This window comes from Melozone crissalis, unplaced genomic scaffold (genome assembly GCF_028551555.1).
Source record: "Melozone crissalis strain CALT ecotype California unplaced genomic scaffold, PUWL_Pcris_2 ptg000013l_1, whole genome shotgun sequence".
In the NCBI taxonomy this organism is placed as follows: domain Eukaryota; kingdom Metazoa; phylum Chordata; class Aves; order Passeriformes; family Passerellidae; genus Melozone; species Melozone crissalis.
In genome coordinates, this window is record NW_026535791.1 from 6,788,379 (window position 1) to 6,808,238 (window position 19,860).

Genomic DNA, 19,860 nt, shown 5'->3' on the forward strand with positions numbered 1-19,860 from the left:
CAAGTGCTTCTAAAAACAAGACTCATGATTTCCAGTAGCAAACTTCTGGCCATGCTGAGCAGACTGAAGCCTTTTGAAGTGCAAATCTGTGCCTCGGCTCTGTTACCTTTATTTTGTGGTAGAGTTTGGCCACAGGATTGATGCTGCAGACAGAGCTCTTCCCTCCCTACCAGTTCAGTGTCTAAACATTTGCCTTTGTGCATGCTTTGGCTGACATTTAACAGTAATCTGTACAATCTCCCTATTTTTTCCTATATTTTAAATATCTCTAGTAGGTTTTCCCACGTTTCCCAGACCAAGCCATATTGCTTAGCTCTGCATTGTGTCAATTAGAAACACAGTCCAGAGCATAACATGAACTCAGAACAGTCTATTCTCCTCTCTCATGGGCAGAGAAGGTATCTAGCATAGCATTTGTAAATGAATATACACAATTTTGAAAATAAATAAGCAAAAAGCTGATTATTACTTGAGGATAATCTTATCTCTCCAGTTTTATAGTATTTTCTGATGATAAAATTCAAGGTTGTGGTACATCAAGGGTCTGGTGGCTGAAGTTTGTGCTCCCTGCTCCTGGTGCGGGTGTGAAATGCCCTCCTGTGCCTGGAAAAGGCACTGCAGCCACTGGAGCCATGTGCCACTTTGTCACTCATCGCTGCTGTGACTGTGGCTGCTGAGCACAAGTCATGGCCTTGGCAGGGAAAACACAAAAAATAGTGTCCATATACTAAAATGACTGCTGCTACTACTGCACTGAATCATGATTTTATGGTATTGCTTTAGAGATTAAGCTTTATTTCACTTTATTTATTACACTTCTGGTAATTAGTGTGCCCAGGGTGAGTTATTCTAGCAGGAAAACCTTTAATCAAGTTTCTTGTTTTCTCTGTCTCACTACTGGAATAAACCTCTTAGCTCATCTACCACAGCTTGGGGAGAAGCACTGTCCTGTGTATTTTTGCATCTCAGGTGGTGGCCATCCTCTCTATCCCCCAAAGAAATTGCAACTCAAGCTTTCAAATTTATCCAGTTTTAAATCCTTTGATCTAGGGATTCTCACTCTGAACTGGTAAATGGCCCATTGTCAGACTGACCCTTTTCAGATCAGAGTACCTGGGAACTGAGAATTCTGAGAAGTTCTAAAAAATCAGAGCCTGGCCGTGTAGAAACAAAGGTATCTGCAAACAGCGAAAGATCAGGAAACTGATTTTCAGAACAATTTACCTAAGGTCACAGAACATATTGCTACAAATTTCCTATTCCATGTCCTAAAATTGCATCCCAATTTGCATGTGGCTCACAACATGTGTGCTCTCAGACCCTGGTTTGCTGGACTTCATCAGTAATTCATGTCTGTGTAACCTCTCCAGAACTGAATACTGCTCACAAGCTGGAAAAGGCACAACTGGAGGAGACCTTTGAGAAGCTGCGTCTGTCACTCCAGGTGAGCAGTTTCTTTGTTTCCCACCCTGTGATGTGCCGGGGAGCAGCCCTGGGCACGCTGCCCTCTGCCAGCACACCAGGCTCCTACCAGCTCTGGTATCTCCTGTGCTCTGCCTGTCCAAACCGGGATAGAGCAGCAAACCCTCGCAATCTTTCCTCCCCCTGGGCTGGTTCACAAGAGAGAGGAAACTTAAAGGGACTTAAAGGCATCTGGATGAAGAAAGAAATGTCTTTTTGACCCTGCTGTCTGCTGGCAGATTTGAGCTCTTCCCTGCTTGATGGGGAGGACTCTGGCACCTGCAGTGGCTGTGAGCATCACCCTGTCTGCATGGTACCCGCCAGCTGGCACCGCCAGGGGTCAGAAACAGCGACATCTCCCAGCCTGGCCCTGTGCCTGGGTCTGTGCTTTCGCCTCCTCCTGCTGCCTGAATGTGGGAAAGAGGGTCCCACGCTGCAGACACAGCTCCAGCCCCAGCGGAGGGCAGTGCAGTCCCTGCTGTGCGCTGCCCCAGGGCTGCCCTGCTGTGCAGCCAGGCTGTGGATGGGCAGGTCAACCCTGCACATCGCAGATCCCACTGCACATCCCAGTGCTTAACACCAAGGTCAGAGTCATCTAATCCTTCTAAAAACTCCGTGCTCTTCTCACTCCCTAGATGAAGAAATCACAAGGAGTGGAGGGCAGAACTGCATCCCCGTGACACAAGCTAAGGTTGGAAATGTGTGAACAAGTAAAGATGCCTGAGCAAATAATGCAAGCCCTGTTTGATTTCCCAGGCAGAGATGAACTGCAATTTTTAAATGTCCTGGCTAGCAGATATTGTTGCACTGCTGCAACAGCTCGAGGCATGTCAGCAGTTTTGCAATAAGGGCTGATGTAATGTTCCAGACAAGAAATCACAACTGTGAAAGATAAAAATACCATCTTCACAGCAACTGTGGATTTTACAGGTGTTGGATAGGCAGAAATGCCTTTGATGGTAACAGAAATATGATTGCTTAAAATAACATGTTGTTCCCATATATAGCTCTGAGATGAAATAATGATCATTTGAATTCCACACCACTAACTCATCATTGCTTGTTACCATGTTAGAAACTTAGAAAGGGGAAGGAAACAGGTATCTCCTGCCTCATTTGGACTCTAAGGACCACACAAATGCATGTGGTATAAATGCCAGCTCTGCCAAGGAAGGACATGTCTGCTCTCATCCAGCACAAGGTGATTTAGCATCAGCCACAGGTGTTACAGGGATTTTGTGATTCCCTGAGGCTTCTCAAATACCCCTTCTATGTTCAAGTGGCCCGATATAAAAAATATCACCTTACAGGGGCGTCTGAGCCTTATTTAGCTTCCCTGATAAACCACTGCCTGGTTTGGCAGTGCAGACTGACCAGTATGAATGTGAGAGGGCTGCTAACACAGCTGATGTGTTAATTGGTGTGTTTCCCCCCCAGGACCAGATAGACACCCTCACCTTCCAGAATCAATCTCTAAAGGCCAAAGCAGACCGGTTTGAAGAGGCTCTGAAGAAAAACACTGAGGAACAGCTGAAGGTAGATGACAACTCTAACTGTACAGGCATCAAGATACATGTTTCTAAGTATTTCACATCACCTGATTCAATGAAGAGCAGTTGGATCCTCATTCCAGGGGCACGGGGCAGGTCCCAGCTGAGATCCCAAATATTGAGCTCTGAGGAAGAGTCACAAATCTTAGCCAAAGGGGAAACAATATCAGGGGTCAAATGGGCTGCAGGGGACCAGGTCCAGGTAGTTTTCACACCACTGATTCTCCTAAATAACAGGGTTACGTGGAGGAATCTCTGTCTTATGGCTGAAGATGTATGTATGGCTGGCATATCCAAATCTCTGATATATTTCCTAGATTGTGAGAGCTCCGTATCTACACTTAGAAAAAGATTTGAAGAGCTTAAAACATGTTCTGGAAATGAAGAACCTCCAGATTCACCAGCAGGAGAAGATGATTATGGAACTAGAAAAACAGGTGAGTTGTCATTTTTCCTACAGAGGAGACATCACAGAGTTAACAAAGGAGAAGTTTGGTTACAGCAGATGAACTTAAGAGAGGTGAGTACCAACATAAGGCTGGGGCAAGACACAGTCAAAGAGGTTCACATCCATCAGTCTGGATTGCTTCTTCACACAGTAACTGCTCAGCATGTTAGGTTATACAGGAGGTGAGTGGTGGAGAAGAATGGGGGAAAGGGAAATTCGTGGTAATCCAGGGTACACCAGTCTGCACCATATGCCCCTACAAGCATCAGGTAGCTTTTTAGGGCTGGAGAGGGGACATGGGGGAAGGTTGAGCCATGGTGTGTCTTGCTGCTGCTACTGCAGGCATTTTGGGAGCCATATGTGGCTTAGCAATACTCAGCAAGCAGTTCTTAGCAAGGCTTGCTCTGGAAGAGGTCTCTCCAGCCCTCCAGTAATGCTTTTCTGCAGGCTATGCTGTTTTCTCCTCCTTTGCTTGTGGGATTCCCTAATGAAGAACTCCCCAGTTCACCATCAATTACATTTTTTGTGGGAAAGGGGATTCATTTTGTACAGAATAACCTGCAGTGACAGTAAAATACAGTGTGGTGACAGGATGAGGCAATACCTCAGCTGGGAGCTGTGGCAGCTGGTTCAGCACAGCATTCAGCAAGATTTGTTTCCATTTACAGGGAAATTTGAGAACTCTGGTGATTATTTTGCTGAACAGATGCTTTAGTAAGTGGATGCAGAGAAAAGTGCCTTTTTGCAACTGAGGCTTATTATCTCTGCTCCCAACGTGCTGCTCTTGGAGCTAAGCCAGGATTTGGAAACACTGGGCGGGGGGGGGGAAGTCCCAAACAACAGCCTATATAATTCCTAGTCCTTCAGCTGCTTTTGCTCATTAACTGCATGTGAGTGCACAGTCCTGTTACTGCCCTGCCCTTTTTCACAGTAAAACACTGGGTCTGCTGTGGCCCAAAGGCACAACTGCTTTCCATTTCAAGATACACCTTTGGAAGTGTCAGACCACCTACAGGACATCTCCAAATGCTCTGGAGCCTCACAAGGGAGCAAGAGGGCATTTCAAACACAGGGTCAGCCTTGGCTCCTTGGCAGCTGAATGGGAGGCTGGAAATGCAGGTGGCATAGCTACTACTTGTGAAAACTATTGAAGAGGCAGAGAGGGAGCCCATGATGGTGATTCCTCTCTCAAAACAGGGACAGAATCCATGTGCTGCTCTAACAAAATAAACTGGGACAGACCAGAATATCTGAGAATCAGGAGTATCCTTTACAATTACCTGCACAGAGCAGAAAACACAACCTAAATCTGATGTCTCCACCATTAAGTGTGAGTTATTGCTATCCCCAGTGCACAATATTTCGGATCTTTATAAAAGGTTGGGAAATTAAATAACCAAGCTCACATAGAGAGAAGGTTACCCTGTGCTATCTTGTTTTCTTTCAAAAGTGTTGAATTCAGCACAATTTTCAGTTGGAAAACCAAGGACTAAGGTGATAAAGTATGTCAAATTTCAAAGCCTGGGGAAGACAGGGTACCTGAGGCTGTGGAACATGCCTGTAGACATCTTACTAATGCACTGCTACTGATGTCCTCAAACTCTGCCCTTGAACTGTGCTGAATAAAAGCTACCTGTGCTTGGGATAGGATTAATTTCAATTAATTACAGCTTAAACTTAAATGTCTGGTTTAGGCCTATCATTTAAGCTGACATTGTCAGCAGCAGTGAGGAGTCTTCAGAGGCCAGCCCACCTCATGAGAATGCAGCAGCACTCTAAGGCTGCTGGTGGGTGACTCTTTCCTGTCCATAACTGAGGCATCATAATCCTGGAGGCTGGATGTCAGACTGCAATGTCTGGGAGATGTACATCATCCCATCTTGCACTCCATCACTAGGCTGACCACTCATACCACAGTGCTGGGCAACTTTCCGTGCTGGGTGCTCCTCAAGTGTCACCAGCACTTTCTCCAACGCATGGTAGCGCTGGCTCCTTGAGGGACAAAAGTTGTGGGGCACCACTGAGGAAAACATCCACTTGCACTGAACAAAACTAAAACCCTCCTCCCCGGTTATAAGTAAGGGCTGGTTCAGCTCTGCCCCTGCTCAATGCTCTGCTGATGGCCCCAGGAACTCCACCAGTATGATTGGTGGTGTGAGTCAGGTCTCTAAGTCTCAACTGCAGTCAGAAAACCACCTCCACCTACCCTCAAATTTTAGAAGTTTCTCCACAGATTAACATAGAACAAATTATCTTGGATCAAGTGCTGAGTGTTCTTCAGACTTAACAAACCTTCTTTTGCTGCAGGTTGAAAAAAATTTAAAACTGGAAGAAAAAATCACCATGCTGCAACAGCAGAATGAAGAACTCAGAGCCAGGATTGAGCAAAATACTGTCATAACAAGGTTTGTGCTGGTATTTGCAATCTGTCTGAGATTGAAAGGAGGCCCTGGGTCTTAATTGTCCAAGGCTGACACTTATTTCCGAAGGGGAAAAACTTATTTCCCCCTGAAAATGTATTTGTGTTCTGCTCTGCTTATTAAAAAAATATTTTTATATTGGGGTTTGCTTCCTTTAACATAAGGAAGGCCATGTATCTGTCTGTGTATTTCCATGATTTTGACATGCTGCTGAGAACAAGCTTGCCGGTGGTTCTGATCTCAGTATCAGTGCCCTGAGACCTGTTAGTCAGTGGGTAATGAGGATGCAAAATGGAAAAATCCTGGGAAAGACGTCCTAAGGATGTCATTGTCAGCCAGGCAGGATTAACCTTTGGCAGGTTTTTTCATCAGCACTCCCTTTTTGCAGCCTTGTCACAATGGGACAAGGGTGACAAGGCTCCTTGTTAGGTGACATATGAAGAACAGGGTAGGATAGTCCCTGTCCCAGAGAGTTTATATCATGCTGTAAGGCTGGAGAGCACAGCAGGGAAAAGGGGTGCCAGAGGGAGAAACTAGAGCTGGTCTTCTCCCAGCACTGCAGCTACCTAGCTGTCATGGAATCCAGAAATTATGCCACTGGCCAAAAATTTAATTTTTAGACGATTTTTTTAAACTGTCAGTGTCTCCTCTCTGATTTTAGTTTTTGTCTTTCTCATGCCTCATTTCTTAATGACTCAGCCTTTTGAAATTGTCTCCAACATGCAGATATTCTATCACTCAGATTGGGGTGAGAATTATGTTTTCTCCCACCTGATTGTAAATACCTGTAGTACATGTCTCACTGTCTACAGCATTTCTGTGCTGGGGGAGGAAAACTGGGTAATTTTTAGGTCTGGTTCACCAGACCAGTTTGAGATGCCTGCTTTTGGGCTGGATGAATTGTGGCCTGGAAGTGGCAGTGTCTCTCCACGGCTGACAGCAGCCAGGGTGTCTGGTTCAGCGCCTGGCATCTCTGCATTGCAGCTCTCTCTCTGGCTGGGCGAACAGCACCCTCCTTCCACTCCCTGCTGCCATCCAGCTGCAGCACTTTGCTTGTTGCCTGCAACTGCTTAGGTACTGCTCTCAAAAACACCTTTCAGGAGAAATGCTGAATTCGAAGTCAGCCAGGGAACTCAGCTTCAAGGAGAATAATTTTCAACAAGTAACTCTTCGGGAACAGCTGTGGGGCAGCTACAGGGACAGCCAGGGCTTTAAAGCTGGAGTTATTAAAGCATGCACTTTCCCAGCTGCAGTAAGCACCCTGACTGCTGATTTCTGTTGTACTGGCACTGCCTGGGAAGCACAGCATGAATGAGCTCAGGGAGCTGCCCTGGATTAGAGCTATTTCTGCAGTCTGGGTGCCCAAGTGGCCGTGGCAGCCCAGCAGCAGTGAGAGGAGGGAGAGGAAAGAGCAAAGCCAGCCTCTGCATCACCGCCAGGAGGGGGTCCCAGAGGCACTGGGGTGCGAGGGGTGCACCACAGAGATATTTCCAATTAAGGACAAGGGCAGGTACAAAGGGAAGGACAAGAGCCTTTCAGGTAGATCATGACCCAGTTTTGGATAAGAGAGCTCCACAAAGCCCCTGCTGGGACTTCCCCAAGAACTTGAATAAGTGATCTGATCTCCCAGTGCTTCAGATCCTCCCTCCAATTCAACCAGCATTTTTTTGGTCCTTTGGACTGGGGTTGTCTGAAGAATGACTGTTTCCAACACCCAAGAGATCAAGGTGACTCTGCTAGCCACTGCTCACTTCACAGTTCAGAACTTTCGGGGACTGGGAGAAGAAGGAGATGTATTTTTGAGCTACATTTCTGTAGGAATTGAGGCTAAAAAAGCAAAAATCCTTTTAAAACGTCTTTTAAATAAAATCAGAAATGCCAACCCCACCCTTTCACAGACTTCTGATGAGTGGACCAGCAGTCCCTGACATCTGCTACACCCAGAAAAGCAGTTGTACAGAATTTTTTGTATGCATCCAAAATCCACACCCAGCTGCTGCTGAACACTGAAAACACCTAGGGGGAGGTTGGGTTCCTCCCTGTTCATTCCTATAAAACCCTAAATTGCCAGTAAATCAGGTTAGGTGCCTGCCCAGAGCTGCTGCAGGTTGATCACATGAGGAGTTGGCTCCTGCCCAAGCGTAGTGGAGCTGCAGAAGCCTGGTGCTCCTGCATGCATCCTTTGGGACATGGATGTTGTCAGCACATGCCCAAAACACGTCTCGATCAGGTCCCACAGTCTACTTGCCCTGCTCCATTTGTTTTTGTTTCAAAACCAGTCACCTGGCTGATGAGTACAGACTCACTAAGGCTGTGGTGCCCATAGGAGATTTCCACGCCCCAGCTCCAAGAAAGCCATGAAGTTATAGGCATTCTAGGCAGACCACCTCCCTGGTCATTACTGGGGAAGTTTATCTGGTGTTGCAGTCAGGAATAGAGGCTATTTTGGGACCAAGGAGGATGGAGCTGGAGAAAAACCCATACCCTCATGACCTTTTATAGAGTAGAGGGAAGCCTTGAAGCTGAGCTGTGTCCTGCATCAGGACATCAGCTGAAATTCAGAACATGGAAAGGCCAGACTGCTTTGCCTTTGCATACTGTAGCAGCAAGTTGAAAAAATCATGGATGCAACTGCTGCCAACCCTCTTTTACTTCAACACTCCACAAGGGCAGGGAGAAAGGCTGGGGCTCATCCCACCACAGGTGCACCTGGAAGCAGAATCAGACACTAGGGGGAAGCTATGACTTGTAGATGACTTTCTCACCCAGCAGTGAAGAGATCTGGGGCCAGCTGTGCCACAGCTTTGGCAGCTCAGCTGTAGGGGCAGGGGTGGCTGCATGAATGCCACATCTTTGCCCTGGAATGCCTTACACATTATCCCACTTCTCTCTCCAGGCAACTGTCAGAGGAGAATGCAAATCTTCAAGAATACGTTGAGAAAGAAGTGGAGGAGAAGAAGAAGCTCAGCAGGACTAACGAGGAGCTGCTCTGGAAGCTGCAGGAGGGAGATGCCGTGAGCCCCGTCAAGCTCCCGCCCTCACCGTCCACTCCTCTCTATCGCTGCTCGTCAGGGAACTCCTCTCCAGCAAAAGTCAGAACCTTGAGGCGATGAACAGGCAGCTGTGTGCCGAATGTTCCCTGCCTTTTATGCATTTCCAGTCTGCAAAGTGTTACCATCCAAGGAAGTACTACCATCAACAGGTGCCCAGGGTTCATGGCTGCAAGCATGCTCAGCAGCTGCATAGCTTTACACTAGGCAGGGTACTCTTACAGTCCCCACACAGAAATTCTTGGTTCTGACATGTTGATTAGGGTAGCAAAAAAGATAGCCAAAACTAGAACAGCAGAAAGTTAGGATAGGAAAAGGTTTAGCTTGATGTGTGAACATTTTAACTATGGTTAGAGCCAAAAGTTGGGAAATGCTCTATTAATGTTCATCAGAATGAACTTTTGCTGCAGTATTTCAGGTTAGTTGCAAATGGTGTGAATATTTCTGTATATGTGTCTGTGTTTATATACATGTATGTATTGTACCTTTATACCTATATATAGACGCACACACATATATATGTAGTTGCAGATGTTCTGAATTACATTTTTTATATTATTGGATACTACTAAGTGCTGATATATTTTCATTACAGTCAGCAGTTTTCTAACTCGTGCCTAAGACTTGTATCTAAACAAAATGCATTTCTGTTTAGCCTCCCAGGAATATTTATACCCAACCTAGAAGAAAGTTACACAGAAGTAGAAGCGCCTTCCAAGTGACCACCAAGTGGTACTCTATGTAACATGAACACCAGCGAATTTGAAATTCTAAGACAGTACTGCCTTCGAAACCATCACCTTTGCATTGAACACCAGAAAAGATACGCATACCATCCACTACTTTTTAACTCTTAGCATTGATATTCTAAGTGGAGATAGGCTAGAGATGAGAAAACTGAGAGTTTTAGCAAATTTGGTAGAGGTTACTGGTTAACATGGTTCAATTTTAGTGTCTTTATTTCAATCCTAGTCAGATCTTATCTTGTTTAACCTTGTCGTGGTTAGGATGCAATCAAAATCTCTGGCTGTAGATTTCTGTCCATTTTGTTTTATTTCAAGCCCCAGAAGCAAGAAGGAAAAAATAAGTTGCTTATCTTTGCTGGAGGAGAGGTTTCCAATGGTAAGATGAGATACTGGACATCTGCTAGGGCTCTAGCTTCCTTACACTGCAAATGCCAAACAGAGCATAGCCAAGTTCATAGGTGCAGATGAAGTCAGAATTTCATTCCTTCCACATATCTGCATTATTTCACATTGCTACAGCTTACCCAGAGTTACAGAGCACTTTGAAGATTCATGGAAATGAGTGGCTAAACTACCTTTAACTTTCCCATCTAGAAGCAAAAATGTTCACCCAGGCTTGGGGTGACTTCCCACCTAAGGGGACGGTGAGGCCGAGGAGTAGTTGGGGTCAGACTGTCTGCAGGGCCCTCACGGGCATGGCTAACAAGATAAAAATATCCCTGAGAACAATTTACAAAACAAAGAGATCTGTGGGATGCTTTTCTACCCAGCTTAGGGCAAAGAGCCTGCATGCAGGCTGCTCTGTGCACTGGGGCCAAAGTTAGCAGGGCAACAGCACCTGGAGGGAATCCCTGAGGTGCAGGACGGCTGCAGGGAGGGTGGCTTTCTCACCCGGGTGTGGTGCAGCAGGCCCTGCACCCACAGGGGTGGCACTGCACAGCCCTGCCATCCTGCCAGAGTGGGAGCTGTGCTTCAGCTTTCCTGGGAAATACTCAGGATTCACAGACTGCAGCTTAGATACAGCTTCAACCACCATCAAAGCACCTGTGGCCTGTTCCACAGTGTTAAAAAGAAAGATGATTTTTTTTCTCCTTTTTTAGAGAAATTTATTTTTGTAGCAGCTTTTGCATGGTACTGTGATACTGAGTAAATTGAGCATCTTCTTAGAATAGATCATGCCACACCAGCTACTACTGTTGAAATGCATTGCTAGATTTTAGTGTGTCCAGCAAGTGCAACCTGAAAGATAGATACCTAGCACGCACATGCACACACAGCCCTTCTTGCCAAGTACGACTTTAATAATTTTGATATTTGCTAATGGCACAACTATTTGCAACACCTACGGCATTGTCATCTTTCATTCCACCAACAGAATTCTGAGACAGTGAGGTCACAGGCTCAGAGGGTGATTTGGGTTAGAAGGGAACTTTAAGACTATCCAGTCCAGCCCCCACTGCCATGGGCAGGGACACTTCCCACTAGACCAGGTTGCTTAGAGCTTCATCCAGCCTGGCCTAGAACACTTCTAGGAATGGGGTATCTACAATTTCTCTGGGCAACCTATTCCTACCACTCTCATTGTAAAAATCCTTTTTCTTATGTCCAATCTAAACCTATCCTCTTCCAGTTTAAAACTGTTGTCCCTTCCATCACTACAGGCCCTCTCCATTTTTCCTACAGGCCCCCTTAAGGTTCTGGAAGGCTGCTAAAAGATCTCCCCCAAGTCTTCTCTTCTCCAGGCTGAACAACTCTAACTGTCTCAGCCTGTCTCCATAGAAGAGGTGCTCCAGCCTTTTAAGATCTTTGTGGCACTCCTCTTAGACCCACTCCAAGATGCCCATGTCCTTCTTATCCCCAGAGCCAGACGCAGCACTCCAGGCTGGGTCTCACAAGAGCAGAGAAGGGCAGAATCCGCCCTTGCCCTGCTGGCCATGCTGTTTTGGATGCAGCCCAGGATACAAGTGACTTTCTGGGCTTTGAGCACCAACTGTTGGTTCATGTCCAGCCTCTCATCCAGCAGTATTCCCAAGTCCTTCTCAGCAAGGCTGTTTTCAATCTCTTTATCCCCCAGCCTGTATTCATACCAAGGGTTGCCCCAGCCTAGGTGCAGGACCTTGCTCTTGGCCTCGTTGAACCTCATGATGTTCACATGGCCCCACCTCTCAGGCATATCCAGATCCACCTGTATGGCATTCCCACCTTCCAGTGTACCAACTGAACCACTCACCTTGGTGTCAATCCACAGACTTGCTGTGGATGCACCTGATCCCACTGAGTCATTTACGCTATTACACAGTAATATCTTAAATATCAGTCCCAATACGACCCCAGAGGGGCACCACTTCTCACTGATGGCCGTTTGGACATTGAGCTGCTCCGGATGGAACCATCCAGCCAATTCCATTGCCAGCTGCCATCCATCAAAGCTGCATCTCCCCAGTCTAGGATGCTGTGTGGGGCTATGTCAAAGGCCCTGCAGAGTCCAGGTAAATGACATCAGTTGCTCATCCCTCACTCACTGACACAGGCACACCATTGGAGAGAGCCATCAGATTAGTCAGAGCGGATTGTTGGTAGTTTCTAGGATCCTCCTTTTTGCCCTTTGTAAAAATGGTTGAGATGAAACAACTGGAGTTGTTATTGATGCTACTCAAAACTTTAAATGCACTAAAGCATATTATTGGCCCAGGCTGGCTGAACCTGTTGTAATTTATTAATCTTTCTCCTTTATACCTGGTGCTTTCCTTATCACTTTGTTGGTTTAAAATCATATTCAAGAGATGCTTCCAGCAGTGAATTGGGAGTGGGGCTTTTATGGTGGGAAAACTGGGACTGAACCCAGCTCCATCATCATTTGTTATCATTGCCAATCCCTTTCCCATCTAATTTTTGCCTCCCAATCCTGCCTCTCACTGGATTCTTCCTTGGCACACCGTCTAGGGCATGCCCAATCACTAGCAAAACTGTAGGAAGTTCTGCCTAACCAGAGGGACCCAGCAAACTGTCCCTGTGGGGGGTGTGAAGAGTGGCTCCTTCTGGTGCAAGCCCAGAAAAAGACTTCTTTCCCCAAAAGAGGTTATACCTTTTTTATACTTTTCCTCTGTCCTTTCTTTGCCTCTGCATGCTGAACTAGGTGCAAAAGAAAAGCTCAGGTCACTCGGAGAGTGGGAGGAAGGGAGCAGCCCCTGAATGGGGCAGCCATTCCCAGGGAATGAAGATCCCCCGATGCAGGGCCAAGCTGGGGAGGGGAAGCGTTTGCTTCTGCAGAGCTGGAAACTTCCCAAATGCCATAGCCACTGTGGGGACTTTGCCATTTGGAAATAGGATGGCCTTTGGAAGCAGAGGGAATGTAGCCAACACTAAGCAGAAAGAGTTTCATCATCTCTGTCTTTAAGGAAGCTGTTTAATTTCATTAATCTTTACTCAATGCAGAAGGGTGTAGCAGCAATAAAACCAGCCCACAGCTGCTCTCAGGGGATTCCAGAGATAGGCACTGGGAGCAGGTATCAGCCATGGGATGGCAGGAGAGCCAGCAGCAAGTGGGGCATGGAAAACTCCTTTTTATTGTGGAAAGGTACCATTTGTCCCTCCTGGGACTGCACCTCCAGTGACTGCTGGCACAGACAGGTTGACTCAATGCACAGCAGCAAAGGCTTGTGGTGGTGGCAGGTGGGGGAAGGAAAGGAAAAACTATCAAGTGCAAAATCAGGTATTTTGTCTCTGCACTGATGGTGGTTGTGTCCCATGGACACTCTGAGGAGCCTCTGTACAGTTTCCCATGCAGCAGGAGTTCTGTGGTCCCGTTTATTATGTGGCTAATGATTACAGGAAGAGTTTGTATTATTTCAATTATGATGTACAGATAAGTGTAATATATTCCTGATAATAAATCCGTGCGCCAGTGCACCCGTGGGCTGACGGATACAAACCAGCATGTCCTGCCGTGTTTTCTGTGCACACGGGAACTGGGATGAACGGGAAACAAAACAAAAGCCCATCAGAGACTTACCCCATTAAGGTAAAGACAGAAGCTAGTCATTAGCTTCCTGGCAGCAGGGCTGGTCAGCTGCCTTACCTGACAGTGCCTCACATGCTAGGAGTTTCCATGGACTCATTTTCTAGGATGCTTCCAGTATGACTGGGACTGCCAGAACAGTGATTGTGGTCTGCAGTGTTTCCACTGAAGTGTCATGCTGCAGAACATGGTAACAGGAACATTTCTGCCAGTGGTTCAGGCTCATCAGCAAACACCTGTACTCCCCAATGTTCCAGTTCACTCAGTTTCAACACCCCACATCCTGCCTCCTTCACCCTGCCCTCCTGCTGAGAGCCACAGAGCTGCTCAGGCTTTGCCACAAGGATTAAAAAGGGACCAGGTCATACCCCACCTCGGGAATGTGCCTGACAACATGCGCCTGAAATATTTTTCACCAGGCCCTTGGCTTGCTCAGCGCAGATGAAGCTTTGATAAGGACACAAGCTTCATGTTTTCACTGAACAGAAGCTGGTAGCCCGGTAGGAAAAACATCCTTATATTTTTAGTACAATACAAAACTTTGATCCTGTCTGAGTTATCATCTTGTTGCCCTCCCAGCACATTTTCAGTGCCTTTTGGAAGGCTGTGGAGTGTGCTGAGCTTGCCTGTGTTTAAACAAAACAGACTTCAACTTAGTGGCTTTTAATTTCTATATTAATCTCTCCCTGCTTGAGTATGACTTTGTATATGCACAAGGAGCAAAGCCTTGGCAGATGGTCAAGACCCAGTGACTGGAGCAGACCCCCAACTTCATTCTGTAGGGGAAGCTGCACTCATAACACACCCTGAAGTCCACCTAGGAAGCAATGAACACATTGCCTTCACTTCCTCAAATTGCAATCCCAATGTACTAGAATTAAAAGATGAAAACACTTCAATGGGCAGAAAGGCTATAAAGTCTCTTGGAAACATGAGAAATGGTCCACAATCCAGCCATGAAATCCAGGAGATGGTCTGATTCCCTTTTCTGCTGCATCAGATGCCTGGTGAGATCCTGGGCAAGTCATGCAGGGGTCTGTTCAGTTCTCCAACTCAATGACAGGTGCAAGAGCCTGTCGCTTCATCAGCAAGAGCCATGCTGACAAACCAAGTAAGATTGTCCAACGTTCAGAGGCAGTAGTATGAAGGACACCTAGGAAAGCATCCACTCACACTGGGAAAGGGGATTTCTGCAGTATCTATCTGGGATACTCCAACCCAGAAGTGTTTGAGAGCAGGATGGACAGGGCTTTTAGCAACCTGATTTAATTAAACATGTCCCTGCTGATGTCAGGTAAGCTGAACCAGATGATCTTCAAAGGTCCCTTTCCAACCCAACTGTTCCACAATTCTATGATTTGTTTTTCAGTACAAGCTGAAGCGTTAATTTAGATCAGTGGCATTACTTGGGCATGGCTCACCTTAATAAGCCTTTTTAGAGTAGTGGATTAATTTGGCTAGGGAAAGCTATTAGAGAGAATTAAAACAAAAAAAATTCATCTTACAGCCAAAACCAAGGCATTGCCAAATACAGACCCTGGTCTCAACTCCAAATTTCCCACCTTTCACTCCAGGCAGGCTCTGGAGACAATCTCAGCCCCAAAGGGAAAGCTCCCCTCAGCAAGTCAGATCCTAGAGCTTAATGGTGTTTTCTGGGTTGCACATTCTGACAGGACTGAAAAATCCCTGCACACCCCTCCAGCCTCCCCTGGGCAGGTGGCTGACACCAGGCATTGTTCACATCACTTTGTGCCTCTGAGGATTCTCCTGTGCTTCCCCTCCCAGAGCAGGAATGTGCTCCAGCCACCAATGCCAAACCAAAGTTGCTAATGCCAGGCAGCCAGCACAGAAGACTGATGTGGGGGGAGGAACATAGGGCTGCACTTGCTGTCAGAGCTAGCTCAGTTCTGCTGGCCACCCCCACCACTACAGCCACACCACTGGTGGTTTCTGAGAGGAAAAAGAGGCAGGACTGCTCTTTGGAGACACCCCTTGTTTTCAAGCCTTTGCAGTACTTGCACCATGTGGTTTCCTGACTAAAGCTGGCAATCCCTCTGTGGAGTGTACAGCTGGGAGAAACACCTGCTGGTGTGAGCTGTGTGCCGCCGAGTGATTGCTCACCTGACAATCAGCAACCACAAACCTTCCCAACATTTCACAGCAGTGACATGCTTTAAAGCATGTGAGCATGTAGCTAAAAAACCCAGTTAAATAAAAACAAAAAAGGTAAGACCTGATATTTTAAAGAATGCAAATCTTGCAGGTGCTTTGTTAACCTGGGGAAATCTAGTGACTGGGGAGAATCTTTTTTTCTGTATGTGTGCATACACAGAGGGTACAGCTCACATAGGGTGAAGTGAAGGATGGACCCTGGTCTATGCCTGGTAGTAGCACTGCAAAACCTGCTCCATGTAAAACTGAGTATAATATCTGTTGGGAGGAATTCCTGGGGCTACTGAAAGAAGGACATTTGTGAGGCCTGGTTTCTTAGCAGCAGTTGCACACAGAAGCAGTTCTCTTTCTACACACTGGGGAAAAAAAACAAAACTGGAGAGAGAGAGAGAGGGAAGTGCCCAGATGAGCCGCCAGTGCTGCTGGGAATATGCCAGAGTTGTGTCTTTCCATCTTGTGGTCCCTTTTAACTGTGCTGCTAAACAAACTGCAAGCTGCAGTAATCAAGTGGGGGAGGCCTGCATTCTGCTTCCTTACTTCTGCATAACTGCTTACAGGTGTAATCTGGTTCAGGATCCCCACCACAAAGTTTCTTTCACTGCAGCCATTCTTTCAGTCGCCCATAAACCGAACAGTCATTTACAGCTGTCTGAGCCAGTGTCTGTGTTTCTCTCCGCTTCTGCTGAGGCTGCGTAGCTGGCTTCCACACTGTGCCATATTCCATAGGTAAAGTAGATGATAAAGCCTGTGGAAGCCAAGGGAGAGGGCACTGTTAGCTCTGAAAAGAAACAGAAACCTCTACTCACAGCCACTGACACAAGTTACACCAGTCTAAGTCCAGCCATCCTCATGGTTAGCTTCTAGCAGACAGCCACTATCTTCTTTAGGGAAAAAAGCCATTAACACAGGCAGGCACCAGTCTTGAAAAGTCAATCTATCCCAGCCCCAAACAGGATCCTGATTTGAGCACCTCAGACAATTCAGCCCTATCTAAGTGGCTGCTGGGAGCATTTTGGGATGCAGCTCAGCTTGTTCAGCTCCAGAAGCACAAGCTCCACCACCTGGACAGCAGTGCAAGGCTGGCCAACAAGGAATGCTCTGTGGTTTCTTGTTGGCAACAAGACCCATAAGATGGTTCATGGGTTGTTGTTTTGTCCACACAAAGGCTTCAAGACCCTTGAATTCGAAACAAAGCTTGTTACATGCTGACTAAAGGGCTTCAGTCAAGTCACCAGGGTTGCCCAAGGACGGCCAGAGTGCAGAATCCCTCCCTGGAATGCTATAATAAATATATGGTGAACAGAATCTAGTAACTCTGAACATAGCATTTTTCACTTAAACTCACCTAGGAGCATCCAGATTGCAAACCGAATCCACGTGCCTGCGTCTAGCTGCATCATGAGGTAAACATTGACAAAAATACTCCCAGCAGGAAGGAAGGGCAAAAAAGGTACCTGAGGAAGAACAAGGGATATGTTACATCTACAAGCATGGTTAACGAGCAGCAACGAACATCACATTCCTCGTAAATGGGAAGTGATGGCTGTGACCAACTCTTCAGCTGCCAGATGTGAGAAAAGGCAAGGTTAAACCCAAAGGGACATCAGTCCAACACAGGAGGGGCATGTGAACGATGCTATTCATCTGTTTTAAAAGCCTGTTTTGTGGTCCAGAAGGAGGTAAGAGGCAAATTTTAGTGGCAATACTAAATACTTGTTGGGCAAAGGAGAGAAGAGTAAAAACCAAGGACTGTGTCATGGCAAGCACCTACTGAAGACCAAGAGATGAAGGTAAGGGGAATGTCAGAGGAGGGACCTGAGGAACTTCATCCATCAGGTACCAAGGCAATGAAGCAATAGAGAGCAAATTATCCCAAAGCAGGGAAAACCAGCAAATACTGCAAGAGATGACTATACCAGTACCAAGAATGTCTTAGTGGTCTGACAATCAAAGAAGAACGAGACAGCAAAGCCAAAATGCAAAAAAAAGAATACAGAAAACAGCACTGCAAATATAAAATCAAACAAGGCAAATTATAATACTAGAAAAGTTTCTGAATATGGTGGAATTAAGTGGAAAGTGAGCTTCACTCCTAAGGGAAAAAGGAGATCTACAAAAACAAACGGGCAGAGATGTGGCCTTTCTTAATTTAAGCTTTGCCAAAAAAATTTATGCAAAGTAGCTGCTCACATCATTAGAGAGAGGGGGTAGGTACACAAATTAGAAAAGAGAAAAAGAATATTTTTCTAAAGCCATTTTTCTAAGGCTTTGTCAAGTAAGTAGAGACATAAAATTTCCCTAGGTGAGTGAGCTATGTACCCAGAGATTGCAGAAGTGATCTCTGAACTATTAAATCAGCAACTCTGAGAGCTCTTGGTATACTGGTAAAGTCTCTTAAGACTGGGGAAGAGAGAAAAATTACCTGTTAAAAAATACAGAAAAACAACTGGGAAACAAACAGGTCAGCCTTGGATTTCTAGAGTGATTTTGGAGAAAAATCACCATCAGGTTGTAAATGCCCAGAGAACAGCAAGGAGATAAGAAACCAGATTGTCAAGCATGGCAACAGGCTACGCAGGGAAGCGGTGCCATCATCACACCTGGAGGTGCTAAAAGACATGTAGATGTGGCACCTGGGGGCATGGTTTAGAGGTGGATTTGGCAGTGCTGGGCTAATGGTTGGACTTGATGATATTAAAGGTCTTTTCCAACCAAAATGATTCTATGATTACAGATTTAGCTGTGACAGGTATAATTTTCTTTTTTCTTGGACAGAGTAGTGGCTGAGGGGAAAAAACAGAGGTGAAACATCCTGAGTGAAAGGTGAACAGAGCTCCTCAGAAGCATGTTCAGAAAATACCATCTAGTGAGAGTGCATAACTTTTTTGCTCCTGGATATTTCTGTTTCCACCTTTGGGACCATCACCCCAAAATGAGCTGCAAACACAACCTTGGAAAACTCTAGCCGTATTAAGTTACTGAAATCTGTGAATTTACTGAAAATTTTTAATTGAAGAGCAATCAAAATGAACACAGTTTAGAGCATGGAATTATAACCCAAAATTAATTTAATAAATTGCAGAGCTACATGAAATCAATACAATAAAGCATGACTTAGGATTACTTTGGGAGAAAAAATCCATCCCAGTGTTTGTTTAATATAGAAAGGATGGTGTGCTTGGAGAGGGCAGGAAAACAACAGAGTTCCTCATACTTAAGGCTGTTTAAGAGAGAATGGTCATCTCTTAGCCTCCATGAGGACCAGGGAGGACATGAAAGTGCACTTAGAGCCTTAGATCTTTGCCAACAAGTTTACTTCTTATATTCTTTCTCCTTTTGTATCCATGATCCGATGTGGCCCTTCACAACCATCCCCTTTCCTCCAATGTCTGTTCCCTATCCTATAACCATCTGCTCTCAAATGCAGGGTCCTGCCCTTCCCTTCCAGCCACACCTCTGCAGCAGCTTCTGCCTTTCCAGCTTCTCCTGGATAGCAAAGCTGACATCATGCCTGTATTCTATGCACATCCATTTGGCCAGTGTCCCCCTTCTGATACAGGCCAACACATGCACTTCCTCCTCCAACCACCTCCCAGATACCTCTATCCTAGCTACATGTCCCAGGACATTCACCTTAAAGGAGAGTTTGGTTTTGCTTTCAGGCTGTTTCCGTATAATGAAGATGATAGTGACAACAAGGATGGCGGCAATAATCTGTACAGTATTTATCAGAATGTTTGGCTCAAGGGAAGTCAGGATACAGATACCCACAATAAGGAAACCTGTGAACAGACACCAAAGGTTACTGATTTTTTTTTTTTTTACATACAGGGAAAACCCAAGAACAATCATAAGCAGGCAAAGCAGAATCTGAAAGCTCACAAACAAAACAGCGACTCACAAAAACCTAACCATAACAGATATGCCTTTCCCACTATACACCCCCACACACTCCATCTGTGGATTTCTTTTTAAGTCAGAAATTTAATCTTCAG

The 19,860-nt window shown here is 45.9% G+C and overlaps 2 protein-coding genes across 3 annotated transcripts in view; one reads left to right on the forward strand and one right to left on the reverse strand.

Moving 5' to 3' along the window:
- The window catches only part of MTUS2 (microtubule associated scaffold protein 2), a 156,864-nt gene extending 145,672 nt beyond the window's left edge, over positions 1-11,192 (forward strand). Inside the window, exons 10-14 of the mRNA XM_054271963.1 lie at positions 1,371-1,444; positions 2,899-2,997; positions 3,329-3,448; positions 5,767-5,864; positions 8,776-11,192. Coding sequence (XP_054127938.1) covers positions 1,371-1,444; positions 2,899-2,997; positions 3,329-3,448; positions 5,767-5,864; positions 8,776-8,992 — 608 coding nt within the window. The 3' untranslated portion in view covers positions 8,993-11,192. The remainder of the gene's footprint in view (positions 1-1,370; positions 1,445-2,898; positions 2,998-3,328; positions 3,449-5,766; positions 5,865-8,775) is intronic.
- Positions 11,193-15,181: 3,989 nt separating this feature from the next.
- SLC7A1 (solute carrier family 7 member 1) overlaps positions 15,182-19,860 on the reverse strand; it is a 36,334-nt gene continuing 31,655 nt past the window's right edge. Inside the window, exons 10-12 of one of the 2 annotated variants that reach the window (XM_054271964.1) lie at positions 19,499-19,647; positions 17,211-17,319; positions 15,182-16,610 (exon numbers count right to left, since the gene is read on the reverse strand). In XM_054271964.1, coding sequence (XP_054127939.1) covers positions 16,501-16,610; positions 17,211-17,319; positions 19,499-19,647 — 368 coding nt within the window. In that variant the 3' untranslated portion in view covers positions 15,182-16,500. The remainder of the gene's footprint in view (positions 16,611-17,210; positions 17,320-19,498; positions 19,648-19,860) is intronic. The other variant, XM_054271965.1, reaches the window with a different exon arrangement.